The sequence below is a fragment of the Bos taurus genome, chromosome 5 (genome assembly GCF_002263795.3).
Source record: "Bos taurus isolate L1 Dominette 01449 registration number 42190680 breed Hereford chromosome 5, ARS-UCD2.0, whole genome shotgun sequence".
In the NCBI taxonomy this organism is placed as follows: Eukaryota; Metazoa; Chordata; class Mammalia; order Artiodactyla; family Bovidae; genus Bos; species Bos taurus.
Genome location: NC_037332.1, coordinates 10,493,097 through 10,515,215, shown reverse-complemented (window position 1 = coordinate 10,515,215; position 22,119 = coordinate 10,493,097). Strand labels below are relative to the sequence as shown.

The 22,119-nt window shown below is 40.1% G+C and overlaps 1 protein-coding gene across 2 annotated transcripts in view; it reads left to right on the top strand.

Annotated features, from left to right (window-relative positions):
• Positions 1-8,656: 8,656 nt before the first annotated feature.
• The window catches only part of LIN7A (lin-7 homolog A, crumbs cell polarity complex component), a 160,392-nt gene continuing 146,929 nt past the window's right edge, over positions 8,657-22,119 (top strand). Inside the window, 1 exon segment of one of the 2 annotated variants that reach the window (NM_001079602.2) lies at positions 8,657-8,947. In NM_001079602.2, the coding sequence (NP_001073070.1) occupies positions 8,866-8,947 (82 nt within the window). In that variant the 5' untranslated portion in view covers positions 8,657-8,865. 2 annotated transcript variants of the gene reach the window in all.

The following is a 22,119-nucleotide window of genomic DNA, read 5'->3' as shown; positions in this document are numbered from 1 at the left end:
TAATGTCTCTGCTTTTTAATATGCTGTCTAGGTTGCTCATAACTTTCCTTCCAAGGAGCAAATGTCTTTTAATTTAATGGCTGTGGTCACCATCTGCAGTGATTTTGGAGCCCCCCAAAATAAAATCTGTCACTGCTTCCTCTGTTTCCCCATCTATTTGCCGTGAAGTGATGGGTTTTGAATGTTGAGCTTTAAGCCAAGTTTTTCACTCTCCTCTCAAGGCTGCATATTGTCACCCTGTTTATTTGACTTATATGCAGAGTACATCATGTGGAATGCCAGTCTGGATGAAGCACAAGCAGGAATCAAGATTGCCGGGAAAATATCAATAAACTCAGATAAGCAGATGACACCACCCTTATGGCAGAAAGCGAAGAAGAACTAAAGAGCCTCTTGATGAAAGTGAAAGAGGAGAGTGAAAAACTTGGCTTAAATCTCAACATTCAGAAGACTAAGCCATGAAATGAAAAGATGCTTGCTCCTTGGAAGGACTGCTATGACCAACCTAGGCAGCATATTAAAAAGCAGAGACATTACTTTGCCAACAAAGGTTCGTCTCGTCAAGGCTATGGTTTTTCCTGTGGTCATGTATGGATGTGAGAGTTGGACTGTGAAGAAGGCTGAGCGCCGAAGTATTGATGCTTTTGAACTGTGGTGTTGGAGAAGACTCTTGAGAGTCCCTTGGACTGCAGGGAGATCCAACCAGTGTATCCTAAAGGAAATCAGTTCTGAATATTCATTGGAAGGACTGATGCTGAAGCTGAAGCTCCAATACTTTGGCCACCTCATGCGAAGAACTCACTCACTGGAAAAGACCTGATGCTCTGAAGGATTGAAGGTGGGAGGAGTAGGGGACGACCGAGGATAAGATGGTTGGATGGCATCACTGACTCTTGATGGACATGAATTTTAGTAAGCTCCAGGAGTTGGTGATGGACAGGTAAGCCTGGTGTGCTGCAGTCCATGGGGTCTGCAAAGTCTGACACAACTGCGTGACTAAACTGAACTGATGCAAGTCAATGCTTTGAGCAAGAAGTAAAATTAAAAATCTCTGAAAGAGGAAATTTCTCAGGGATGGCATTTCAGTAAGTGGATCTACCTTGCATAACCGTGGACTCGGGGAATGGCACAATAAGACTTTAGGCAACAGAAAGATTCACCTGCACGAGCAAGGGGATGAGAGTTAATCGAGGACCAGGAAAGTAGGGAAGACAGAGAAGCAGAGGATTGGGCATTTAGTTTAATAAAAGCGTAATCTCACCCTACTGAGAAGTTTACGAAATTGATCTTTATGCTTCAGTTTGAGCCCCAGAAAGATCATATTAAACCAATTAAAGTTGTAATCATTTTTGCTTAGAGCATTGGAGGATAAAAACAAGAGTTTATAACTCTCTCCTGAACATGCTGTCCATGCTAATGTTGCATTTTGCTCTCAAGCTTGCTAATTCCTGGCAGTATGGCCCTCAGCACACCTACAGTAAATTCTGTTACTGCCTCAATCACTGTACACTGTCACAATCTGGGAAGAACTTGAAGATGCCCTTTTCATCTGTTCCTACGATTTCTTTTTTTTTTTTTTTTTTCGTTTTTAAAATATAACATTTATTGCTTGTAGATGGTTTGATACAGAACAGCGTTTCTTCTCATTTTGAATCTGGAAGTCTATACAACTGGACACAAAGAGGGACGAGAAGTACCAAACCCGGATCTGTGATTCTCTGTTCTTGTGGCATAAACCAGTTTTGTACACAACATGTAGCAGCAGTTTTTTAAGTTCCCTTTAGAAAAATATGAATTCTACACATTTATTATTGTTTCCTGTTTAATGCATGGGCTGAAATCACCAGGATCAACTTCCTTCTGGAGGAAAGAGAGGAACAGAGCGTGCAAAGAACGGTGAGACTTTCTGAAACAAACGGGCATCCGACTGCCACACGGCTTCCCCTGGGGGCTGATGGGAAAAACAGCCCCGGGTTTTCGTTGTTCCTACGATTTCTAACTAATTCCATAGTACCAGAATTTGAGAGAAATGAATAAGTTGGGCAGGATTAAGAAAAAAAACGAAAATCAGGAATTAAGTTAGAAAGAAAAAGCCATCGAAACCATATTTTAAACAAAGCCAAAGTCCGAAACAACTAAGCCTTAACCATCCTTAGTGTCCTTTTAAGGGTCAAGGCAATAGAGTTCTCCCCTCACCATGGTAAGATTCTCTAGCAACAAAGACACTCAATTACAATAATCATGTCCCTCCTTTTCTTTAGTTCTCAGAAAATCCTGTAGAAGATCCTGGTCCACTTGTTTAGCAATCTTTTGATTCAAAGTTGCACAGTGTAGCTTTCTCCTCAAAGATGTGACATTTTATTATCTGCATACAGGAGAGAAAATACCTCCAAGTTTTGACTAAAAGTGCTTGTTAAGTGCCTCCAGGAAGCATTCAAAGAATCTGGACTTTCCTTTGATTCTGTATGCCTTTAACACATCGAGATTTATACTACCACTTATTCTTGTTGATATATCATTGTGTAATTAAATCTTTGATTTTCCATTGATGCTTCTATTTTCTTTCCAAATATTTTGTAATTCCTCAAAAATAACCTGAATGTCTCCTATTTCTTCTAACTCCATCCCAGGTCCAGCATCCTAGTCAATACTCCATCAAATACTGGATGGATATGTTATTTTTGAAAATTTTCTATCAAGCACAATGTGACTTATTTTCTGATCATTCTAATGTTGCCTGTTTCCTGCTGCATATTTCGTCACAACTTTCTATTTTATTTTCTTTGTGGACTTTATGGTATGCTGGTAAATATTTAACAACCAGATTTCCAGAAGAAAGCAAGCAAGCTAAATACTCCTACCTTGGCCAGCTTAAAGATACGAATGTGATATCACAAAAAATGATATTGGGGCAAGAGGCACAATAACTGGGCCTCACATAACACTGTAAACAGGCATGCCACTGTTTCTGGTTCTTACCATTGCCTAAAATTATCTCATTTATTGTTTACTTATGTTTTATCTGCTTCCTTCATAAAAACTAAGCTCCATAAGGGAAGGCATTCCCTGTGTTTACCACTGAACATAGAACAGTGTCTGTTATATGCCAGGTGCATCATAAGCATTTGCTGGATAAAAGCATAACTATAGACTCAAAATTGAATATACTACAATTTTTTAATGTATTGATAATAAAAATATTTTTTAAAAACCATTAAAATTTGTGGGTTCTAGAAGTTCAGAAATATCTCCTGAGTAGATGTGAGAAAGAGATGAGTCCAGTATCACCTTTGAAAGTCATTTTATCTTGCCTCTCTGTGTCTATTAGGCTTTCCCAAAGGTGGAAATATGAGGATAGAATGCATAAAGAAAATGAAGAAAATGATAAGCTTTGAATTTAAATTCATTATAAAATATCAATCATAAGTTCTAACTGTGAAAGTAGAAAAATGTTCATTTCAAAATGAAACAAAAACATCATTTTATATTTTATGAGTTAAACAGGCATAAGTAAAACATTTTATTACCAGGAAGCCTTTGCACTTATTATATGTGCTATTGCCTACGGCAGAATTAGAGCAAACATTATTATATTCATTATTTGCATAACAGATAATGTAAAATAATGCAAATAAGACCCTCAAGTGAAGATTAATTATTCAGATTTCATATTTCTTTCAGAGTTTTAAAAAATTTCTTTTGAAGGAAATGAAAAATAATTAAAATTGACATTTTATATTTTTATTGCATCTTCAGTTTTCTAACATCCAACACTGAATTAGTAACTCATTCTGATGTTAGTAATTTTTAATCTAGATGCTACAACACAATTCTTTCCTTCTTAGCCTAGATGGTCTTTGTACGTTTCATTGTATGATGGGCACAAAGCAATTCATGAAAGGTTCATTACATTTCTGTTAATTACATTATCTGTCACAACCTGACTCTCCATGGCCCTCTCTAGGCTCATTTCTTATGCTCCAAATTGAACTGGCTGCTTTGCCCAAACATACACCATGTCCGCTTTTCCATCCCTGGCTTTTCTCTCCTGTTTCTCAGAATGCCCCTTTCCCTTATCTCTGTCTTTTGTAATCCTGACATTATTCTAGATTCAATTCAATCTTTATTCATTCTTTGCACAACACATAGTCACTAATTAATCTCTTTCTTGTTTGTTTCTTAGTTTGTTTATTGTCTTTCTCCCCTTATAGAATATAAGCCATGTGAGAACAGGGCCTTTTCGTGTTCGCTACAATATAGCAGTGCCTAGAACAGCACCTGCGACATAGTAAGTAGAGTATTTACTGAATGAACAAACAGATAATAGTTATTAAACAAGTCTAAGATTCAGATATTTTGCCATGAACATATTTGCCACTCGGTTTTAAAAAAGTCTAAGGAAAAATAAATATAATAAGATTCTCAATGATTATTTAAAAAACACACACAAACATTTATATTCCAAAGTATAGGTTGGCACTTCATCTTAATCTAGCACTATTTTGACTAAGCTGTGAGAATTAAAGAAGATAACGTGATATCTTGAATCAGTCAAAAATAATTTCTAACACCCAAGGCTGAAAGAATTCCAGTTTGAAGGTGCTATTTTCTTCATATGAAACTGTGCTTATTATACTACATTTATAGTCTAACTAAACACATTTTCTTAGTATGCTAATGCTTTATGCAAACCTTCTCTTGATTTTGTCATATAATTCACAAAGATTCAAATAAGTGAAACAGACCTTAACGTAACTTTGAATGAATTTTTTAACAAGAACAGATTTTATATTCAAAGCAGATAGTCATTTTAATATTAACCTGTATTTATATAAAATGGAACCAGTATTGTAGTTCTTTCGTTTGACCTAAATTTCCTCCATGCATTTCTCTCTCTGAGTATATCTCAAGCATAACATGAAAAGATAAAGGATACACACACACACACACACACATATGAACACACTCCAAAATACAAGGCTGAAATCACTAAATCTTGAATAGTGCAAGATGAAGTATGTTTTTCAGTAGAACAAACAGGGGCTCTTGAATACAGGTGCCACTATTTTTAAGCAAGTTGCTTAGCCTTTCTGAGTCTCAGTTTATTTATCTATAAAATGGGATAATAATACCTAATCCTCTAGGCTGAAAAGATAAGGAAAGAGAAACCAACCTAGCCCTAAGCCCGGCACACAGAAAGTGTTCAGTAAGTATTTCTGAATTAATGAATTTCATTGAAAATAAATATGCCACAGAAGTATATATATGCTACATATAATTTATTCATATGTATAATTTATTTATAATTAATTTATTTATAATTATATGCTACATATAATTTAATGAAAAAGTACATTGACTGTGTAACCAAATAGCTAAGATAAAAGTATAATCACAGGTGTCTTTGATAATTTCCTAATTAATACACAATCAGCAAAGCATATTCAGTATACTTGACTAGATCAAGTGTACTGACCTTGATGGAACACTGTGGCTGCTACAGGAGTGATCCAGACAGTTATTCAAGCAACCTGATTATTCAGGAACCTATGACTTCCCTGGTGGTTCAGACGGTAAAGAATCCCCCTGCAATGCAGGAGACCTGGGTTTGACCCCTGGGTTGGGAAAATCCCCTGGAGGAGGGCATGGCAACCACTCCAGCAGTCCTGCCTAGAGAATCCCCATGGACAGAGGAGCCTGACTGGCTACATTCCATGGGTTTGCAAAGAGCTGGACACGACTGAGTGACTAAGCACAGCACAGCACACAGCACAAGAATGGTAATTATCTACCAAAGCAATAAAAGAGATTAAGGACTTTTTTTTTAAATGTTTATACATATCTCAAATCAGTTCAGTTCAGTTGCTCAGTCGTGTCCGACTCTTTGCAATCCCATGGTCTGCAGCATACCAGGCTTACCTGTCCATCACCAACTCCTGGAGCTTGCTCAAACTCATGTCCATTGAGTTGGTGATGCCTTCAAAACATTTCATCCTCTGTCATCCCCTTCTCCTGCCTTCAATCTTTCCCAGCATCAGGGTCTTTTCCAGTGAGTCAGTTCTTCACATCAGGTGGCCAAAGTATTGGAGTTTCAACTTCAGCATTAGTCATTCCAATGAATATTCAGGACTGATTTCCTTTAGGATACACTGGTTGGATCTCCTTGCAGTCTAAGGGATTCTCAAGAGTCTCCTCCAACACCACAGTTCAAAAGCATCAATTCTTTGGTGCTCAGCTTTCTTTATAATCCAACTCTCACTACTGGAAAAACCATAGCTTTGACTAGATGGACCTTTGTTGGCAAAGTAATGTCTCTGCTTTTTAATATGTTGTCTAGGTTGGTCATAGCTTTTCTTCCATGACTGAGTGACTTTCACTTTACATTTATACATATCTCAAATAGAAATTCACAAATGTTATTGGAAAGACAGTAGCTACTCATCCTTCATAACAGATAATATTTACTATTCATTTTCTACACCTGTGCAGACATAAGCTAAAAGCATTGAATTTGCCACTACTAGAAACAATAATTAAAATGTCCAACTCTTTGCAAAGATATATGGTGATTTGTTCTTCCTCTTACTTTCTCTTTCAATTCTTAAAAGAACTCTCCAGAGTCAACACAGAGGGAGAATGGTAGAATAAATTTTCAATTAGGGAGCTCAAAGCCTAAGTCCAGAAACATGCTATTAAATATTTGGTGCTGAGAATACATCAGGAAACCAAAAGACAAAAAGCCAACTTTCTTGGACTTCACAGTCTGGGATTTGCATTGAAATGGCTTTTAGAATTATGAATCAAGCCACTCAAATACATATTCATGATACCGTATGTTTTTAAGAACTACTCAAGTGGTCAAAGGATCTGTATATTCTTTTCACCCTAAATTATTGAATGAGGTTTGATATTTTGTGCAAAGCCCTGCCACATACTCTGTTGCTATTGTCCACAATTCAACTTCTTTCTATTGTTTAATTTAGGGGATATGAATAATGATAATCAGGCAGAATTGTTGCTTCTTCTCTCTCTCCCAGTATATCCTTTCCATGGTGCTTAGAGTACTTACTGCTCTCATTTTTGCTCAGAGCTTACTCATATTCTCACAGCCTGCTCATTATTTGTCTCCCAACTTGTACTGAGCACTGTCTAGAAAAAGGGCCATGTCTTATTCAACTTTGTTTGGCTAGCACCTAGCACAGTGCTTGCCATACAGTTCAGGTGTAATGTGTGTTTGTTGTATGCATATATTTGTATATATTTTACTGTTTTCAAAGCACATACATGTGCATGATCTCATTAGACCCTCACAAAACTCAGTAAGCTTGCAGGCAAGAATTAATTCCCTCATTTTACAGACTCTCAATAAGCTTGAAGATTAAAAGTGTCCTTGTTTGACAGATGAAGAAACTGGGGATCAGTGAGAGATTATGTGGTTTCTGGAGAGCATATAACTAAGACTTGAATTTCAAGATCAGGGTTCTTTCTAGACACTAAATGAAAATACAAGCACGCTATTATAAGCAAGAACTATTATTTTAGGTATGTCTTTAAGGTCTGTTAGGGTTTGACCAATCATCTTTGACTTTCTCAAATCACTCGTGAAATCTTGTTTGTTTGTTTTTTCAAACATAAACCATGAGATGGGAAAGGTCTTCAGAAACCATCCATATTGTAATCAGAAGACAATGATGTAGATTATGTGCAAATATTTTGCTGTAAAACAGTGTCTGTCTTCAGGAGTATACTGCTAGCCAAAACAATTCTGCCCTGTCATAAGGACAGGGAAGGAGGCAGCTTTGTCATTTCCAATCCTGAACTCATAGTCATCACCATTTTGGTTACATAAGATATCTATATCTTAGTTTCTTGATCAAAATGAGAGTCCCTATGTGGCAAGACAGTGAAAGCAATCTGTTAGGTGAAGGGGTCACAACCAATATTTGAAAGTTCTAGTCATTGAATCTTGATTGACTGACTCTAAAGTCACCCTTTTAAAAACATCCTCTCCCACTAGATAGCTGGCTACTGGAAGGCAGGGACTGTACTGAATTCCCCAATTCCTGTCAAATATGTTAATTAACCAGCAAGTGGCAACCCTGAGTAACCACTGGCTATAGAACAAGCTGGAAAAGTGCTAGGTACGTGTCTTTCAAACTTTGTGATAGAAACTTCTCTTTGCGATTTTTAATTTAAAACCATTTTAAAGAAGTTTACTTATAAAATAAGTTGTTTTCTAGGCAATATACTCAGGTCCTTAATGGAGACCTAGTGGTGATGGAACCCTGGCTTTACGTCAGTTATCTTGTGTACTCTTAAGAGTCAACGTTCCAAAATAAACTTTAACAGAAATTAACAGCAACCACAATTAAAACCCAACATTTCTGAACTAGAAGCATTTTCTCTCTAGGGGGATGGGATTACATCCCCTCGATTACAACTAGAGGATTGACAAACTCTCTTAATTAAAAAAAAAAAAAAAATCTCTCTGCCTTCCTCCCCTCTATCCCCTTTCATTCTTCTCCTTTCCCCCGAACGCCCGCACGCCGTGACCATTTTATTCGAGTGGAAAGTTGAAAGAAAGCAACACACTAGCTACACCCATCCGGCGCTCCTCGGGTCGAACAGCAAAGTTCCTTCCCAGAGCCAGCGAGGCATTCGCTCTCCCATACCTGCTCAGCTTCACGCCGCATCTGAAGGTCTGCCCGCCGCGGAACAGTTGCGTCTCCATCTGGCTGCCAACCCACCCAGGCTCTCTTCTCCTCCACCACCACCACCACCTTCCCTCCTCCCCCTCCTTTCCGTCTTCCCTCACCACCCCCGCCCCCAGTCTCCTCCTCTTTTTCTCACTACAAGCGGTTGCTGATGCTGAAGCCGAGCGTCACTTCGGCTCCCACGGCAGACATGGCGACACTGACAGTGGTCCAGCCGCTCACTCTGGACAGAGGTAAGGGAGCGGCTCGCCCTTCAGGCCGCTGCGTCCCCCGCCAGCCTCCTCCTCTGGCGCCGCCAACTCCCACCCAGACCGCCAGGCAGCGCTCGGGCAGGGGGAGCAGGGCAGCGAGGATCAGCCTCGGAGAGGGCTTTCGCGCCGAGAGCAGGACACTTTCTTCCCCTTTCTCGCCCGCCACGTCCCCGCTGCCCCTTCGCGCTACCATCGCCCGGCCCAGGGATGCCTCTGCGGGGCTCTTGCAGCCCACGGCGCCCCTCTCAGCCCCTCGGCGGCTCGCCTCCCGGCCGCCGGCTTTGTTGGAGCGGAGGCGCGGGGACCGCTAGGCGCTCGCCCGGGGCTCGGGGTTGGAGAGGGGCAGGGAGGAAAGCTCGCACTGCCGGGCGAGGGCGCCTGCAGCCGGAGCCCAGGGAAGCCTGCAGAGTGAGCCGCCTGGCAGCCTGCGCGGCTGGGGGCCCAGGACGAAGGAAGTTTGTCCCGGCGCCGGGGGGCGAGGGTCGGTCCGGCTGCGGAGACCCCGGCAGCCTCCCGGGAGCGGGCCAGGCGTACCCCCGGGCGGCCGGTGCCGGGGCGTACGGCGGCTGGGCTGCGGCGGCTGGGAGCTGCCCTCCGTGGAAAGGGCGAAGCGAAGCGCGGGCAGCGGGGCCGGGGTCGGGGCGCAGCGTCGCGGCAGCCGCGCCCCGCTCTCCTGGCTTCGCGCTCGGAAGGCGGCGGGGGTCGCGTCTGCCCTCGCCGGGGGCGGCTCTCCGGCCGTGGCAACTCACAGTTTCTCCTGCCCCAGCCAGCCTTGTTCTCTCCTAGCCCGGTGCCACGGCGATACCCGGGCTGCGGAAGGCGCTGGGACGTAGCGCAGGCTGGGTTGCAATTCAACTTCTGACCTGCGACCCTGTGCGTCCTGCTTTCTGACTTGACTGGGAAAGCAGCGTTTGCTTCCTTTCTAGGACCTCCCCAAGCCCAAGGATGGAATCCTTCGCTGCGATCGCGGCCTCTCCCGCGCACGGGTGCGGGGTTATACCTGTCCTTGCGTGTTCGACTTTTCTTTCTGGCTTTCCGACGTCCAGTTATGAATGCTCAGGAGTCCCACGACTCTGCTGCGGAGGACACCTGCTTGTCCTGGTCCGCAGCGGCCGGATTTAGGACCCTGTGCGGCCATTTGGAAATGGTGTGCTCAGATGAAAATGATTCAATCCGATGTGCCTCTAAAAATATTCTTTCTGGAGGATTAAACCGGACTGTGGGGCAAGGCAAAAGAGCATCCTGCTGCGAGTACAGTGAAAAAGCCAGTGCAAAGTTAGGGAGGTTTTTTAATTTGGAGAGATTGTGGGGTGACTTTAACGCAATCTGTTGGCGCCAGAAGAAATGTTATGTGGTGCCCATAGCAACCTTACTCGGGGTACGAGTTGAAAGACAAAAAATAATTGACTTTATGTTGGGAAACGTTGGTTTGCCAGCTAGTAAATTAATAATATAATTAAAGAGTTCAGAAATCTATTGCATAATCCATGATTTCTCCCCAGTATCATCATCTCCACTAAGCAGGATAAACCCACTGCCTCTAAGAACCTAACAGATGGCAAGCTATTAGAAATTATGGACTCCCAAGTATTTCTGTTTTAATGTAATGAGATCTTATATTGTCCCATTCCTATATCACCGTTTTTAAACATCCCAAGTAAAACGACTACATTAGGAAAGAAAGGGGGAAAAAAAAAAGCAAGCAAACTCCAAGAAAATTGCGTACCTGAGCAATTTTATATACTACTACTACTACTAAAAACATTTCACTTTGAAGGGCTTACCTTAAATGCCTGGTCAATTGTGGAGGGGAAGTGCAATCAGATTAAGATCTGTTCTTAGAGTTTGTTCTTGTTCACAGCCAGACTGTACCTGTCCTTCCCAGTTGTGATTCAGAAGCTCAAGAGGCAAGTTGGGTGAGACTGAATGTATCGGAATAAATTCACCAGCAGCTTACTTTGAGGTCTTGTAATTTATGGATGGTGGGTTATTGACGTCATTACTGTGTATGAAGTCAATACATATCCATAATTTCCCCTCTAAGTTGTTTTAAAGTATGATTGTTAATTATATAATAAAATTGATAAAGTAAACTGATGAGAAATTTCCTACAAAAAGTAAAAAAATCTCTGAAAAGATAGTAATTATCTGGTTCCTGGGCGTAACTCTGATACTTACTTTGGAGGAGTTGGTCCACCTCTTTGGGGAGCAGTTTTCCTTTTTGGCACATAAGGAGTTTGGAGTGAAGGATTCAGACAATGTGCAACTCTAAGAGCCTAGAATTTGGTGAATTAAAATTAGGACTCAGTTTCTGGTCACCTACTGGAGGATTTCACAGATGACTTCCTCGCCCACCTCTTCCAGGTGTTCTTTGACGTGCTCTGAGGTCACCCACTACTTTGGCCTCATCCAAGCATTTCTCAAACTGTTGCATCTATCTCCTTTCGAACGGAACTCCCTGAGGGAAGGGACCATTTCTAAATTCATCTCTGCATTCTCAAAGCCTTCCATAGTCCCTGATCACAGTAGAAAAAAAAAAAAAAATTAATGTACGTGAACTAAAGGATTGCAACAATTTAAGCACTGTTAAAATACAGGGATTTCATAGTGAACAGAAAAGTACAGGTCATAGATTCACAACATTTTAACCCTGGGAAGAAAGGCAGGGAGAACACAGGCCAATGATTCTTAAGCTTTCTTTTCTCCCATGCTCTTGACAGATTTCCATCAGCAACCAGAGCTCTGTGATTATTGAGCAAGGAGGGTCATGGCAGGTGGGCGAAGGAGAGAAAGAGAAGAAGATGCCTTATAAAGCCCCCTTCCTAGGCATCTTATCAAGCAAACCCAAATACATAATCCATGTGTATTCTGCAGGTTCTTTTCTAGCATCTTCATTTTTCAGGTGAAAAACATGAAAGAAGCAATGATAAAGAGATGTTTTCAAGGTTACTCTGCTAGTCAATGGGAGATTTTATGCTAAAATCTAATTTTTCTTGTTTGATGCCCTTTGGCATTATCCACGGATTCATCTGGAATCTTTAGGGCAGCAGTTTTAAGCAATCAGATCACAGCTAGAGCTTGAAATTAAGATGGAACACCCCCAGAATTCCAAAGATATCATCTGAAAGTAAAGCTCAGTAGTCTGCACTAGCTTCCTGGGTCTTGTGCTGGAAGCAAGCCTTTGCCAGAACCTGGATGGCCTCTGAAAGGGCAAACAGGATGGCTTCACATTTTCACTGCTCTGTGTATATCCTAAACTCTTTTCCTTCTGCGACTAAGACCTCAGATTAACTCTGTAGGGGCCTCTTGGTGGCTTTGGTCATAGTAAGTTCCTGTTCCTCCTTGCCCCTGTCCTTAGGATTACTCATTGAGTGCTTACAGCAAATCAGACCCTACTGTGGGATTGCTGCATATTGGTGAGCTGAACAGACTACCTCATGGTCTTCATGGTAGTTAGAATCTAAGGAGGGAAAGAGATTTAACACACACACCCATGCTCATGTAAATCATTCATTCATTCATTGAATAAATATTCATTTATCACCTTCTGTATACAAGATGTTACAGGAATGCCAGAGACAAAGTTTCTGCTTTTATGGTCTTTAAGAATCTAGTCACAGAAAAATATCAGTAAGAAATTCGTTCATTCCACAACAAAGTATTGAGTGTCAGCCTTTTGGAAAGCACTGTTTTAAGCAATGTGGTGGTCCTAATGAACAAAGTAGATAAAGGCTAATGGAGTTGACATACCAATGAGAGCCACACACTGAACACATAGGTATATGAGTGCTGGTGAGAAGAACTAAGACTGGGTCAAAGAGAGGGATGTGGTGCTACTTGAAACTTGATAGTCAAGAATTGGTGCCATGGGAGGAGAGACCTGAGGAAAGTAAGGAAGCAAAATTTACAGACATCTGGAGGAATGTGCTCGAGAGAAGGACCTCACGCGTGCGTCCTGGGAGCATCAAGAAAGTCAGTGTGAAAATGTGAACACAGGGAAGAGTGGCAAAAAGCCCCCCCAAAAAAACCAGCAAAGGGTTTGTGAACTGGCCAGGGGCCAGATGATGTAATTTATAATTAGGATTTTAGGTTAGTTGAAAATATGACATGCTGGGAAAACAATGAACATGACACAAAGATAGAGAATAATGAGGAAGGACCTACTTAGATGGCTCACTGAGAAAGTAAAATCTAATCTGCGTTCTGATGTGTTAATAAGACCCTTAGGAAAAACATTATGAATAGAGCAAAGAATACATGAAAGAGCAGTTCTACATCTTCAACTTGGCCACCATCCCATGAGTACATCTATAACCAAGCAAATGATCGGAAAGAAAAACCACCAAGAAATAACAACACTAAGGATGTATTTGGAGTAGGCATTTGGTTATAAGTATACCTCCAGGCAAGAACACTGGAGTGGGTTGCCATTTCCTTCTCCAATGCATGAAAGTGAAAAGTGAAAATGAAGTTGCTCAGTTGTGTTCGACTCCTAGTGACCCCATGGACTGCAGACCACCGGGCTCCCCCGTCCATGGGATTCTACAGGCAAGAACACTGGAATGGGTTGCCATTGCCTTCTCTGATACCAAGAAAATCTATAGAGCAACTGGTTGCTTCTTATTGCTAGACTAAAGCACTGTATATTATAATTAGATTTTCAAAGATATCCTGAACATTATAATGTACATGTCACTATATGTAGATTTACATGTGGAACCCAAGTGGTGATGAGATATATTCATTTTCAGTGTAATATTTTATATTAGACTGTGATGTAGAAAGTAGTAGCTGTAATTTACCCTTGTGGCCAAGAGAAGATGCTGATAAGGAGATTAGTGTGAATAGTCTCTTCCAGAATAATGTTCAGTGTAATTCCTACACCTTTGCCCAGATCTTAATCTCTACACCAGGAATGACCTTCAACTAAAATCAAGGGAATAAAGCAGTGTCCAATCCATGTACTTAATACCATCATAGCAAAGAACATAGGAATACTTCACTGTCTTAAGAATTGCATGGATTCAGGCACTTTTCTTAAGTCCAGTAGCTCTAACTCTCCTTCACTTTCCATCTCAAGGTCAGAAAAGATAATACAATGGAATTCTTCAAAATTTTACTTCAGCTTATCTTTTTACCCTTATTTTTAAGCAGAATTTTTTTTAATCATGACTTATAAGGAAGTGTTTACATGACTTATAAATAAGACTCAAAAAATGAACTCTTGGAGAAAAATGGATAATTAAAATAGTTTCCAAGAGTAATTGAAGTTGTGTAATATTCAATACTTGAGACCTTATAACGTGATCAATGGTTTACAGTCTGCATTTAGGCACCAGTATAAAATAAAATGCTGGTGTTACAGCCACCAAACTTTTCTGTGAGTTAAATTCAACTTGGATACCTTGCAAAAATGTAAATGTAAATCTTGATTTCTTGAATTCTAAAATAAGTTGTAATCTAAAATATTGATTAAACAAATTTTGATGTGTTTTTACTGTAAGAAATTAAAACTTTTGCCCTTTAAAAATTCTAATAGAAAACCAAGAGCTTTTATTTTGTGGGTTTCAACCTCATGAAAAGGAAATGAGCGCAAAAGTTGACTGCAAATGAAAATCCCATGAGTGCCATACTTTTCATAAAATTTGTGATACATTAAACTTTTTCTCTCTTCCCTTTTCCCTTTCCAAGGCAAGCAGAGCTTATTACTTTATGTATTTCCCAATTCAAGCCTTGGGCAACCTATAGATTTTCTAATCAGCTATATTCACCAGTTTATATAAAATCTGTATTTGCCTGAAAATTACTTTTGTTCACAGTCCAGTGGACTTTCCTCTTCTCTTTCTCTCTTTGTTTTTTATTTATTTAGTATGAGGAGAGATTAAGGAAGAAGGAAAGTAAAAATTAAACTAGCCTTTATGTTGTTTTAAGGTTGTATGTCCTGATAGTCGTGGTGGGGAGGACAGAAAGAGGGTTTAACTATATTTTCTGACTCTTGTCCTAAAATCTTTTTACAGCCAGGTATATTTTAGTCTACAAACATTAAGTATTTGCACTCTTTCTCCTGTTTTCCATAAGTTTCACTAAACACTTTAAATATATACATGTATTGAATTTTCTTTGGAAATCAATATTTGAGTTTCTTTTTCCACTATACTTAGAGAATATTTTCCAGGAATCAGAATTGTGTCATATTCATCTTTTCTTTTTGTCTGATATGAAAAGTTGGAAAGAGAAGGGACCAAACTTCTAAAAAGTCTTGATTATTGAAAAAGGTATTTTCCATTTAATGAGAGTTTTAGAATTGAAATTGAAAATTAAGGATCAAACTTCCAGAAAAAGAAACAGAAATTTGGTGCATACCTTCTAGTTTCCTACACCAGCCATCTAAGCTCTGAGGTGTATTTGGTGCACGCTGGTCATTTATGAAAGCAATGCTTTTGCTTTTGGAGTCCTTTTTCAGAATTGCTAGGTAGAGTTTAGCTATTTATTAGGGAATAGAGAATATTTGGAGAGTAGTATCAAATTGGAAGATATATACTGAGTTTTAGGGGCGCTATTCTAAGCTTTCTCTTGGAGAAAGCTCTTTACTTAGTTCTGACACTTGTCTGTTGGGATGAAGTCTTCATTAGGTCAGAGACTATCCTGAATTTGTTTGAATAGAGCTCAATGCATCGTCTGGTACATGGTTGGTGCACTCTTCATATTGATTGATTGAATAAATGGATGAATGAAATTGACTTAGTTGGACTAGCTAGCTTAGAGTCATTCTTAATGCTAAAAAAAAAAAAAAAAAAGCCTTCCAACCTGTTATAACGTAAAAGTGGTAGCTATCATCCTTAATCATGTTGCTCTGTGTGTGTGTGTGTGTGTAGCAGACCTAAATGTGGAATGCTCTCCAGGGCCAAGAAGGGATGTGAGTTACCAGTGTTGAGGCTTGTAGCCCTACTTCCATTGCCGACATCCACCTGCCATCTTAACTTGTTAATTGAACCAGAGAAGTTAATGCCAGAAGACAACTGAAAAGGTTACAAAAAGAGACAGGATGAGAACCAAGCAGAATCCACCTCTTCCCCTACCCTCAACCCCAAACACACATGTAAACTATACTGCCTTATTTTTCTTTTAACCACAAGTGGATGAATGATAGAGCTGTGTCCTGATAAACAAGTTAGAATGGCTTTAATTTGAAATGACTCTGGGTTGGCAAATGAAAAGACAACCTTTAAGTCGTGTTGATTACATCAGTGTTGTCAAAGGTAACTCTGGTCTAGGTGATAGAGTTGTTTTTTATTCTCCATGACTGAGTTTTACTACCTAATGTGCTAGCTGAATTTGAAGATTTGCCTATTAAAAGTAAATATGCCCAAAGACTACTTGAAAAAAGTTATGCTGAATTGAAACTTAAACTGAAGTTATACTCAGATGGTATCTATCTTGGAAAACAAGGGCTTCTAAATTAAACTGGTGGTCACTTCCCTGGTGGCTCAGTTGGTAAAGTATCTGTCTATAATGCGGGAGACCTGGGTTCGATCCCTGGGTTGGGAAGATCCCTTGGAGAAGGAAATGGCAACCCACTCCACTACTCTTGCCTAGAAAATCCCATGGACGGAGGAGCCTGGTGCAGGCTACTGTCCATGGGGTTGCAAAGAGTCGGATGTGACTGAGTGACTTCACTTTCACTTTCAAGTTCCTCTAGAAACACAGTAGCTCTTTCAAGTCCAACTGGTTCTGCTATTTTTGTTTACTTGCCTATTGTGGTGATAGTTAATGAAATTTCATTATGATCTAGTTTTTTTTTTTTTTTTTCTATCCAAGAATCATCTTTCACCAAAAGAAGGGAAGGGGATAGGGTAATGGGAATTACAAATGGCAATAATATTTAAACTCAAGTTAGATGGACTTTAAATGAGTTAAAATGTGCAAAATACTTAAAACAGGCCTGACACATGGGAACCATTTAACAATGATAGTTATTTTTTCTGAGTCCTCAAAGTCCAGAAAGGCATCCTTTGATATCCGCAGGGCATTGGTTCCAGGACTGCCTGCAGATAACAAAATCCTTGGGTGCTCTAGTCCCTTATATAAAAAGGTGTGGTACAGTTGATCATTTGTATTCTTAGGCCTTTATGTTCTGCATTCCGAGATTCAAGCAACCCATCTGTGATTCAACCCAGCTGAATCCGCAGACGCTGAACCCCCAAATATGGAGGGTCAACTGTACTCCTGCCATACTGCCAGGAGGCAGGGCCAGATAAGGTTTGTTATCTTCAAGCATACGGTACCAAGAGGCAGTTGCTGTTCAGTTGCTGAGTCGTTTCCTAATCTTTCCATGGACTACAACACGCCAGGCTTCCCTGTCCGTGGATGGTTCTCCATGCTATCTCCTGGAGTTTGCGCAAACTCATATCCATTGAGTCAGTGATGCCATCCAGCCATCCCATCCTCTGTCACCCCTTTCTCCTCATGCCCTCAGTCTTTCCCAGCATCAAGGTCTTATTTACAATGAGTCGGTTCTTCTCATCATGTGGCCAACGTATTGGAGTTTCCGCTTCAGCATCAGTCCTTCCAATGAATATTCAGGGTTGATTTCCTTTAGGATTGACGGGTTTGATCTCCTCACTGTCCAAGGGACTCTCAGGAGTCTTCTTCAGTGCCACAGTATTTCAAAAGCATCAATTCTTCAGCACTCAACATTCTCTATGGTCCAACTCTCACATCTGTATGACTATTGGGAAAAAACCATAGCTTTGACTATATGGACCTTTGTTGAAAAAGTGATGTCTCTGCTTTCTAATATGCTGTCTAGATTTGTCACAGCTTTTCTTCCAAGGAGCAAGCATCTTTTCTTTTCATGGCTGCAGTCACTGTCCACAGTGATTTTAAGAAAATAGTCTGTCACTGTTTCCATTTTTTCCCTATTTCCATGAAGCGATGGGACTGGATGCCATGACCTTCATTTTTTGAATGTTGAGTTTTAAGCCAGCTTTTTCACTTTCACCTTTATCAAGAAGCTCTTTAGTTCCTCTTCCCTTTCTGCCATAAGGGTGGTATCATCTACATTTCTGAGCTTATTGATATTTCTCCCGGCAATCTTGATTCCAGATTGTGTTTCTTCCAGTCCAGCGTTTCTCATGATGTACTCTGCATATAAGCTAAATAAACAGGGTGACAATATACAGCCTTGACGAACTCCTTTTCCTATTTGGAACCAGTCTGTTGTTCCATGTCTGATTCTGACTCTTGCTTCTTGACCTGCATACAGGTTTCTCAGGAGGCAGATAAGGTGGTCTGGTATTTCTGTCTCTTTAAGACTTTTCCACAGTTTGTTGTGATCCACGCAGTTACAGGCTTTAGTGTAGTCAATGAGGTGGTGAATGTTTTTCTGAAATTCTCTTGCTTTTTCTATGATCCAACAGATGTTGCCAATTTGATCTCTGGTTCCTCTGCCTCATCTGAATCCAGCTTGTACATCTGGAAGTTCTCAGTTCACATATTGTTGAAGCCTAGCTTGAAGGATTTTGAGTATTACCTTGCTAGCATGGGAAATGAATACAATTGTATGGTGGTTTGTACATTTTTTGGCATTGCCCTTCTTTGGGATTGGAATGAAAATGGACCTTTTCCAGTCCTGTGGTCATTGCTGAGTTTTCCAAATGTACTGGCATATTGAGTGCATCACTGTAACAGCATCATGTTTAAGATTTGAAATCGTTCAGCTGGTATTCTAGCACCTCCACTATCTTTGTTCATAGTAATGCATCCTAAGGCCCACTTGACTTCACACTCCAGGATGTCTGACTCTAGGTGAGTAACACACCATTGTAGTTGTGTTGGTCATTGAGACTTTTTTGTATAGTTCTCCTATGTATTCTTGCCACCTCTTCTTAATCTCTTCTACTTCTGTTAGGTCCTTACCATTTCTTTCCTTTATTGTACCCATTTTTGCGTGAAGTGTTCCCTTGGTATCTCTAATTTTCTTGAAGAGATCACTAGTCTTTCCCGTTCCATTGTTTTGCTTATTTCTTTGCATTATTCACTTAAGAGGCAGAGACCATGTTTATTTTGGTATTCTGTAGAAGCAAGGAGCACTTGGAGATGCCTGGAGGTCAAAATAAAAAGTTTCCTGTACAATTACTAATGTGTCAGCTACCTTTTTCCCCAAATCACTTCTTTCTTGATGCTTCTGTTACATTATTTTTTCATAACTGTACCACACAATATAGAAAAATTTCATTTACACTACTGTCACCCTAGCAGCATAAGTTATTTATATTCATCTTTGTGTATGCATTGCCTATCACAGTACCTGAAAGATAAGTGCTCAAAGGTGTGCTGAATAAATTAATTTTTTTTTTCATTCAAATACCACATAGCTTCAGGGGATAAACCTAGGTAAGTTACCAAAGGATACAGGATGACAGAATTTTTATTCAAGAAAAAATTTCCTGCATTCATTCTGTTTAAAATTAGAACAGGTGCCTTCCGGGAATTCATGAACATCCTATTACTGGATTACTGGAAAAGTACAGGCAAAAGTTGAATGACAAATTGGAAAAGTTGTTATAGATGGACTTTTAAGATTCAGTAATTGTTAAGGACATGGACCAGAATTTATGTAGATGTTTGGGGGTTTTATTTTATTCTATTTATCTGCAGATATCAAAAGTGTACTAACATGGATGGACCGTGAGATTGTCATACTGAGTGAAGTCAGATAGAGAAGGAGAAGTATCGTATGACATCCCTTATAGGTGGAAACTCAAAAGAAATGATACAAATGTACTTATTTATAAAACAAAAACAGATTCACAGACTCAGAGAACAAACTTATGGTTTCCAGGGGAGAAGAATGGGATGAAGGGATAGTTAGGAAGTTTGGGTTGGACAGGTATGCAGTGCTGTGTTTAAAATGGATAACCAACAAGGTCCCACTGTATAGCACATGAAACTCTGCTCAATAGTATGTGACAGCCTGGATGGGAGGGGAATTTGGAGGAGAATGGATATATGTACATGTATGGGCGAGTCCCTTTGCTGTTCACCTGAACCTATCAACATATTGTTAATCAGCTGTACTACAATCGGCTATTTTTAAAAAGTTAAAAATAAATAATTAAACAGTTGACTGTGGAATATATAACCAAGAGTGACTCTCTGACTCTTGTTTAGTGCAGTTTAATTGTGAAGCATCCCATGATGCTGAGAGAGGCATACAGGTGCCAGTCAGGGGTGCGAGCACTAGATCCAGACATCTGGGTTCAAATCCTACCTCTACCTGCCCCTTCCTTTGCTCTGTAACCTTAGCCTGTTAAAATCTTCTCTCTTTCCTTTACTTTTCATCTATAAAGTTGCAAATAATAGTAGTCTCTTCCTCCTAAATTTACTGTAAAAATGAGAAAATGTATTTAAGTGCTTAGAACACCGCCAAGTTCATACTATTAAATAAGCTGCTCAATATTGATTGATTATTCCCCATCCCCTTCTCCCCAGGGCATGGATTTTTCCCAGTGCAATAAATGTGAAGTGCACAAGCTTCAGATTTAGACAGATATGGATTTGAATTGCAGTTCTGCCACTTACTATCTGTGGGAGCTTAGAATGCTGCTTACTTTCTCCGCATTCTATTTCTTTCATCCTTAATATAGCAATAGCGATGCCCACTTCGTATGGTGATGCATTCCTTTGGTTCTTCCCTCTCTTAGCCATGCAAGACAGAAGGAGAATCTGCCATGTGCCAGGCACAGAGTCCAAGGCTAGGGGTAAAGCGTGCAGCCCAGGGAAGATAGACATTATCAGATAATTTATGATAACATAATTTGAGTATTTTAGCAACAGCTCACACATATTGAGTATTTACTGCACACCAGGCATTGTGCTTAGAGGTTCTCATATTTGACTTCAGTCAGTCCTGAAGACAAACCTCTGGTGTCGGTGCTATTAGTATTTTGAAGACGTAGGAATTGAGGCAGAAAAAGGCTAAATAAAGGGATTGGAACTCAGGCTGGTTGATATTGAGGCCTTGAGCTTAATCACTGTGATACACTGTAGAGAGCAAGTACATGGGCCTATAACAGGGTCTGTAACAAGCCTTGGGAAACTTGAACTTGTAAGGCATGGCAGGCACAGAGGCGCTTGCAGAGGCTTCAAAGAGCAGACAGACGGATAGGAGGTACCACCAGGAGAGTCCGTTGTCCAGACAGAAGGGAAAGTCAAAGCTTACAGAAGGGACATATACTGATGTTGGTAAAGACTAATTGTGATATATTTTAAAAGCCTAGCACAATTATTTGAAAAGAGCACGTGTTTCATACATGGTTGTGCTTACTCTTAATCATGTTTATTACTTTCTTAGTACAAAAGATGAGAATGCCAATATATGAAATTGTAAGAAAGTACTAGCCACATTCTGGTCCTTCTTTCCATGCTGTGCCAAGGAACCAAGAGATAATGACTGTGACATTTGGATTTTCTTTCACTGATCTGTCATGCACAGGTGAAACTTCTTTACAGACTTGGAGTGTTGACAGGCTCACAGAGGGAGCTGAAAAAGTGATAACAGGGCCCTGGGTCTCTTTCCCTACAATCTTTTCCTTTAAGTGGAACAAGTGCAGCACAACCTGACTTTTCAGGCACAAAGAGAAAAATTGTGACTTCTTTTTTTTCCTTCAAGATTGGCTCTAAATATCCTGAAGGGTATAAACACACTATGCTTACCCATGATCATTAAACTAAATGCCTTGGGGTTTTAACATGTGTTTCAGTGGCCCAAGCTATGCCATATTTGTCTACCACCTAAGCAAACCTCCTGTGAGGCAACTGAAAATTACTCCTTTAGGCCAAAATTGTTAATTTTTTAACCATTTTTCACCTGAAATTACAGGATTTATTTCCTTCTCTTTTCTGGGTACAGAAAATGTTCTCTGGAAAATGAAGTTCTTGTAAAAATATAGTGGAACATAAAATAAGTAAAGCAGTACACCAGTGCATGTTACTAAAGGCATGATGAGGTTTTATTTGCATGGCTCAAAGGGAAATTCTGCATCCCACCAGCTTTTCAGACTTGTTTTAGTCTGTGGAGGTTGACAGATACACACCTCTGGATAAATAAGGTATTCTGGATCATGTAGACACTCATTTCTTCTGATGACTTA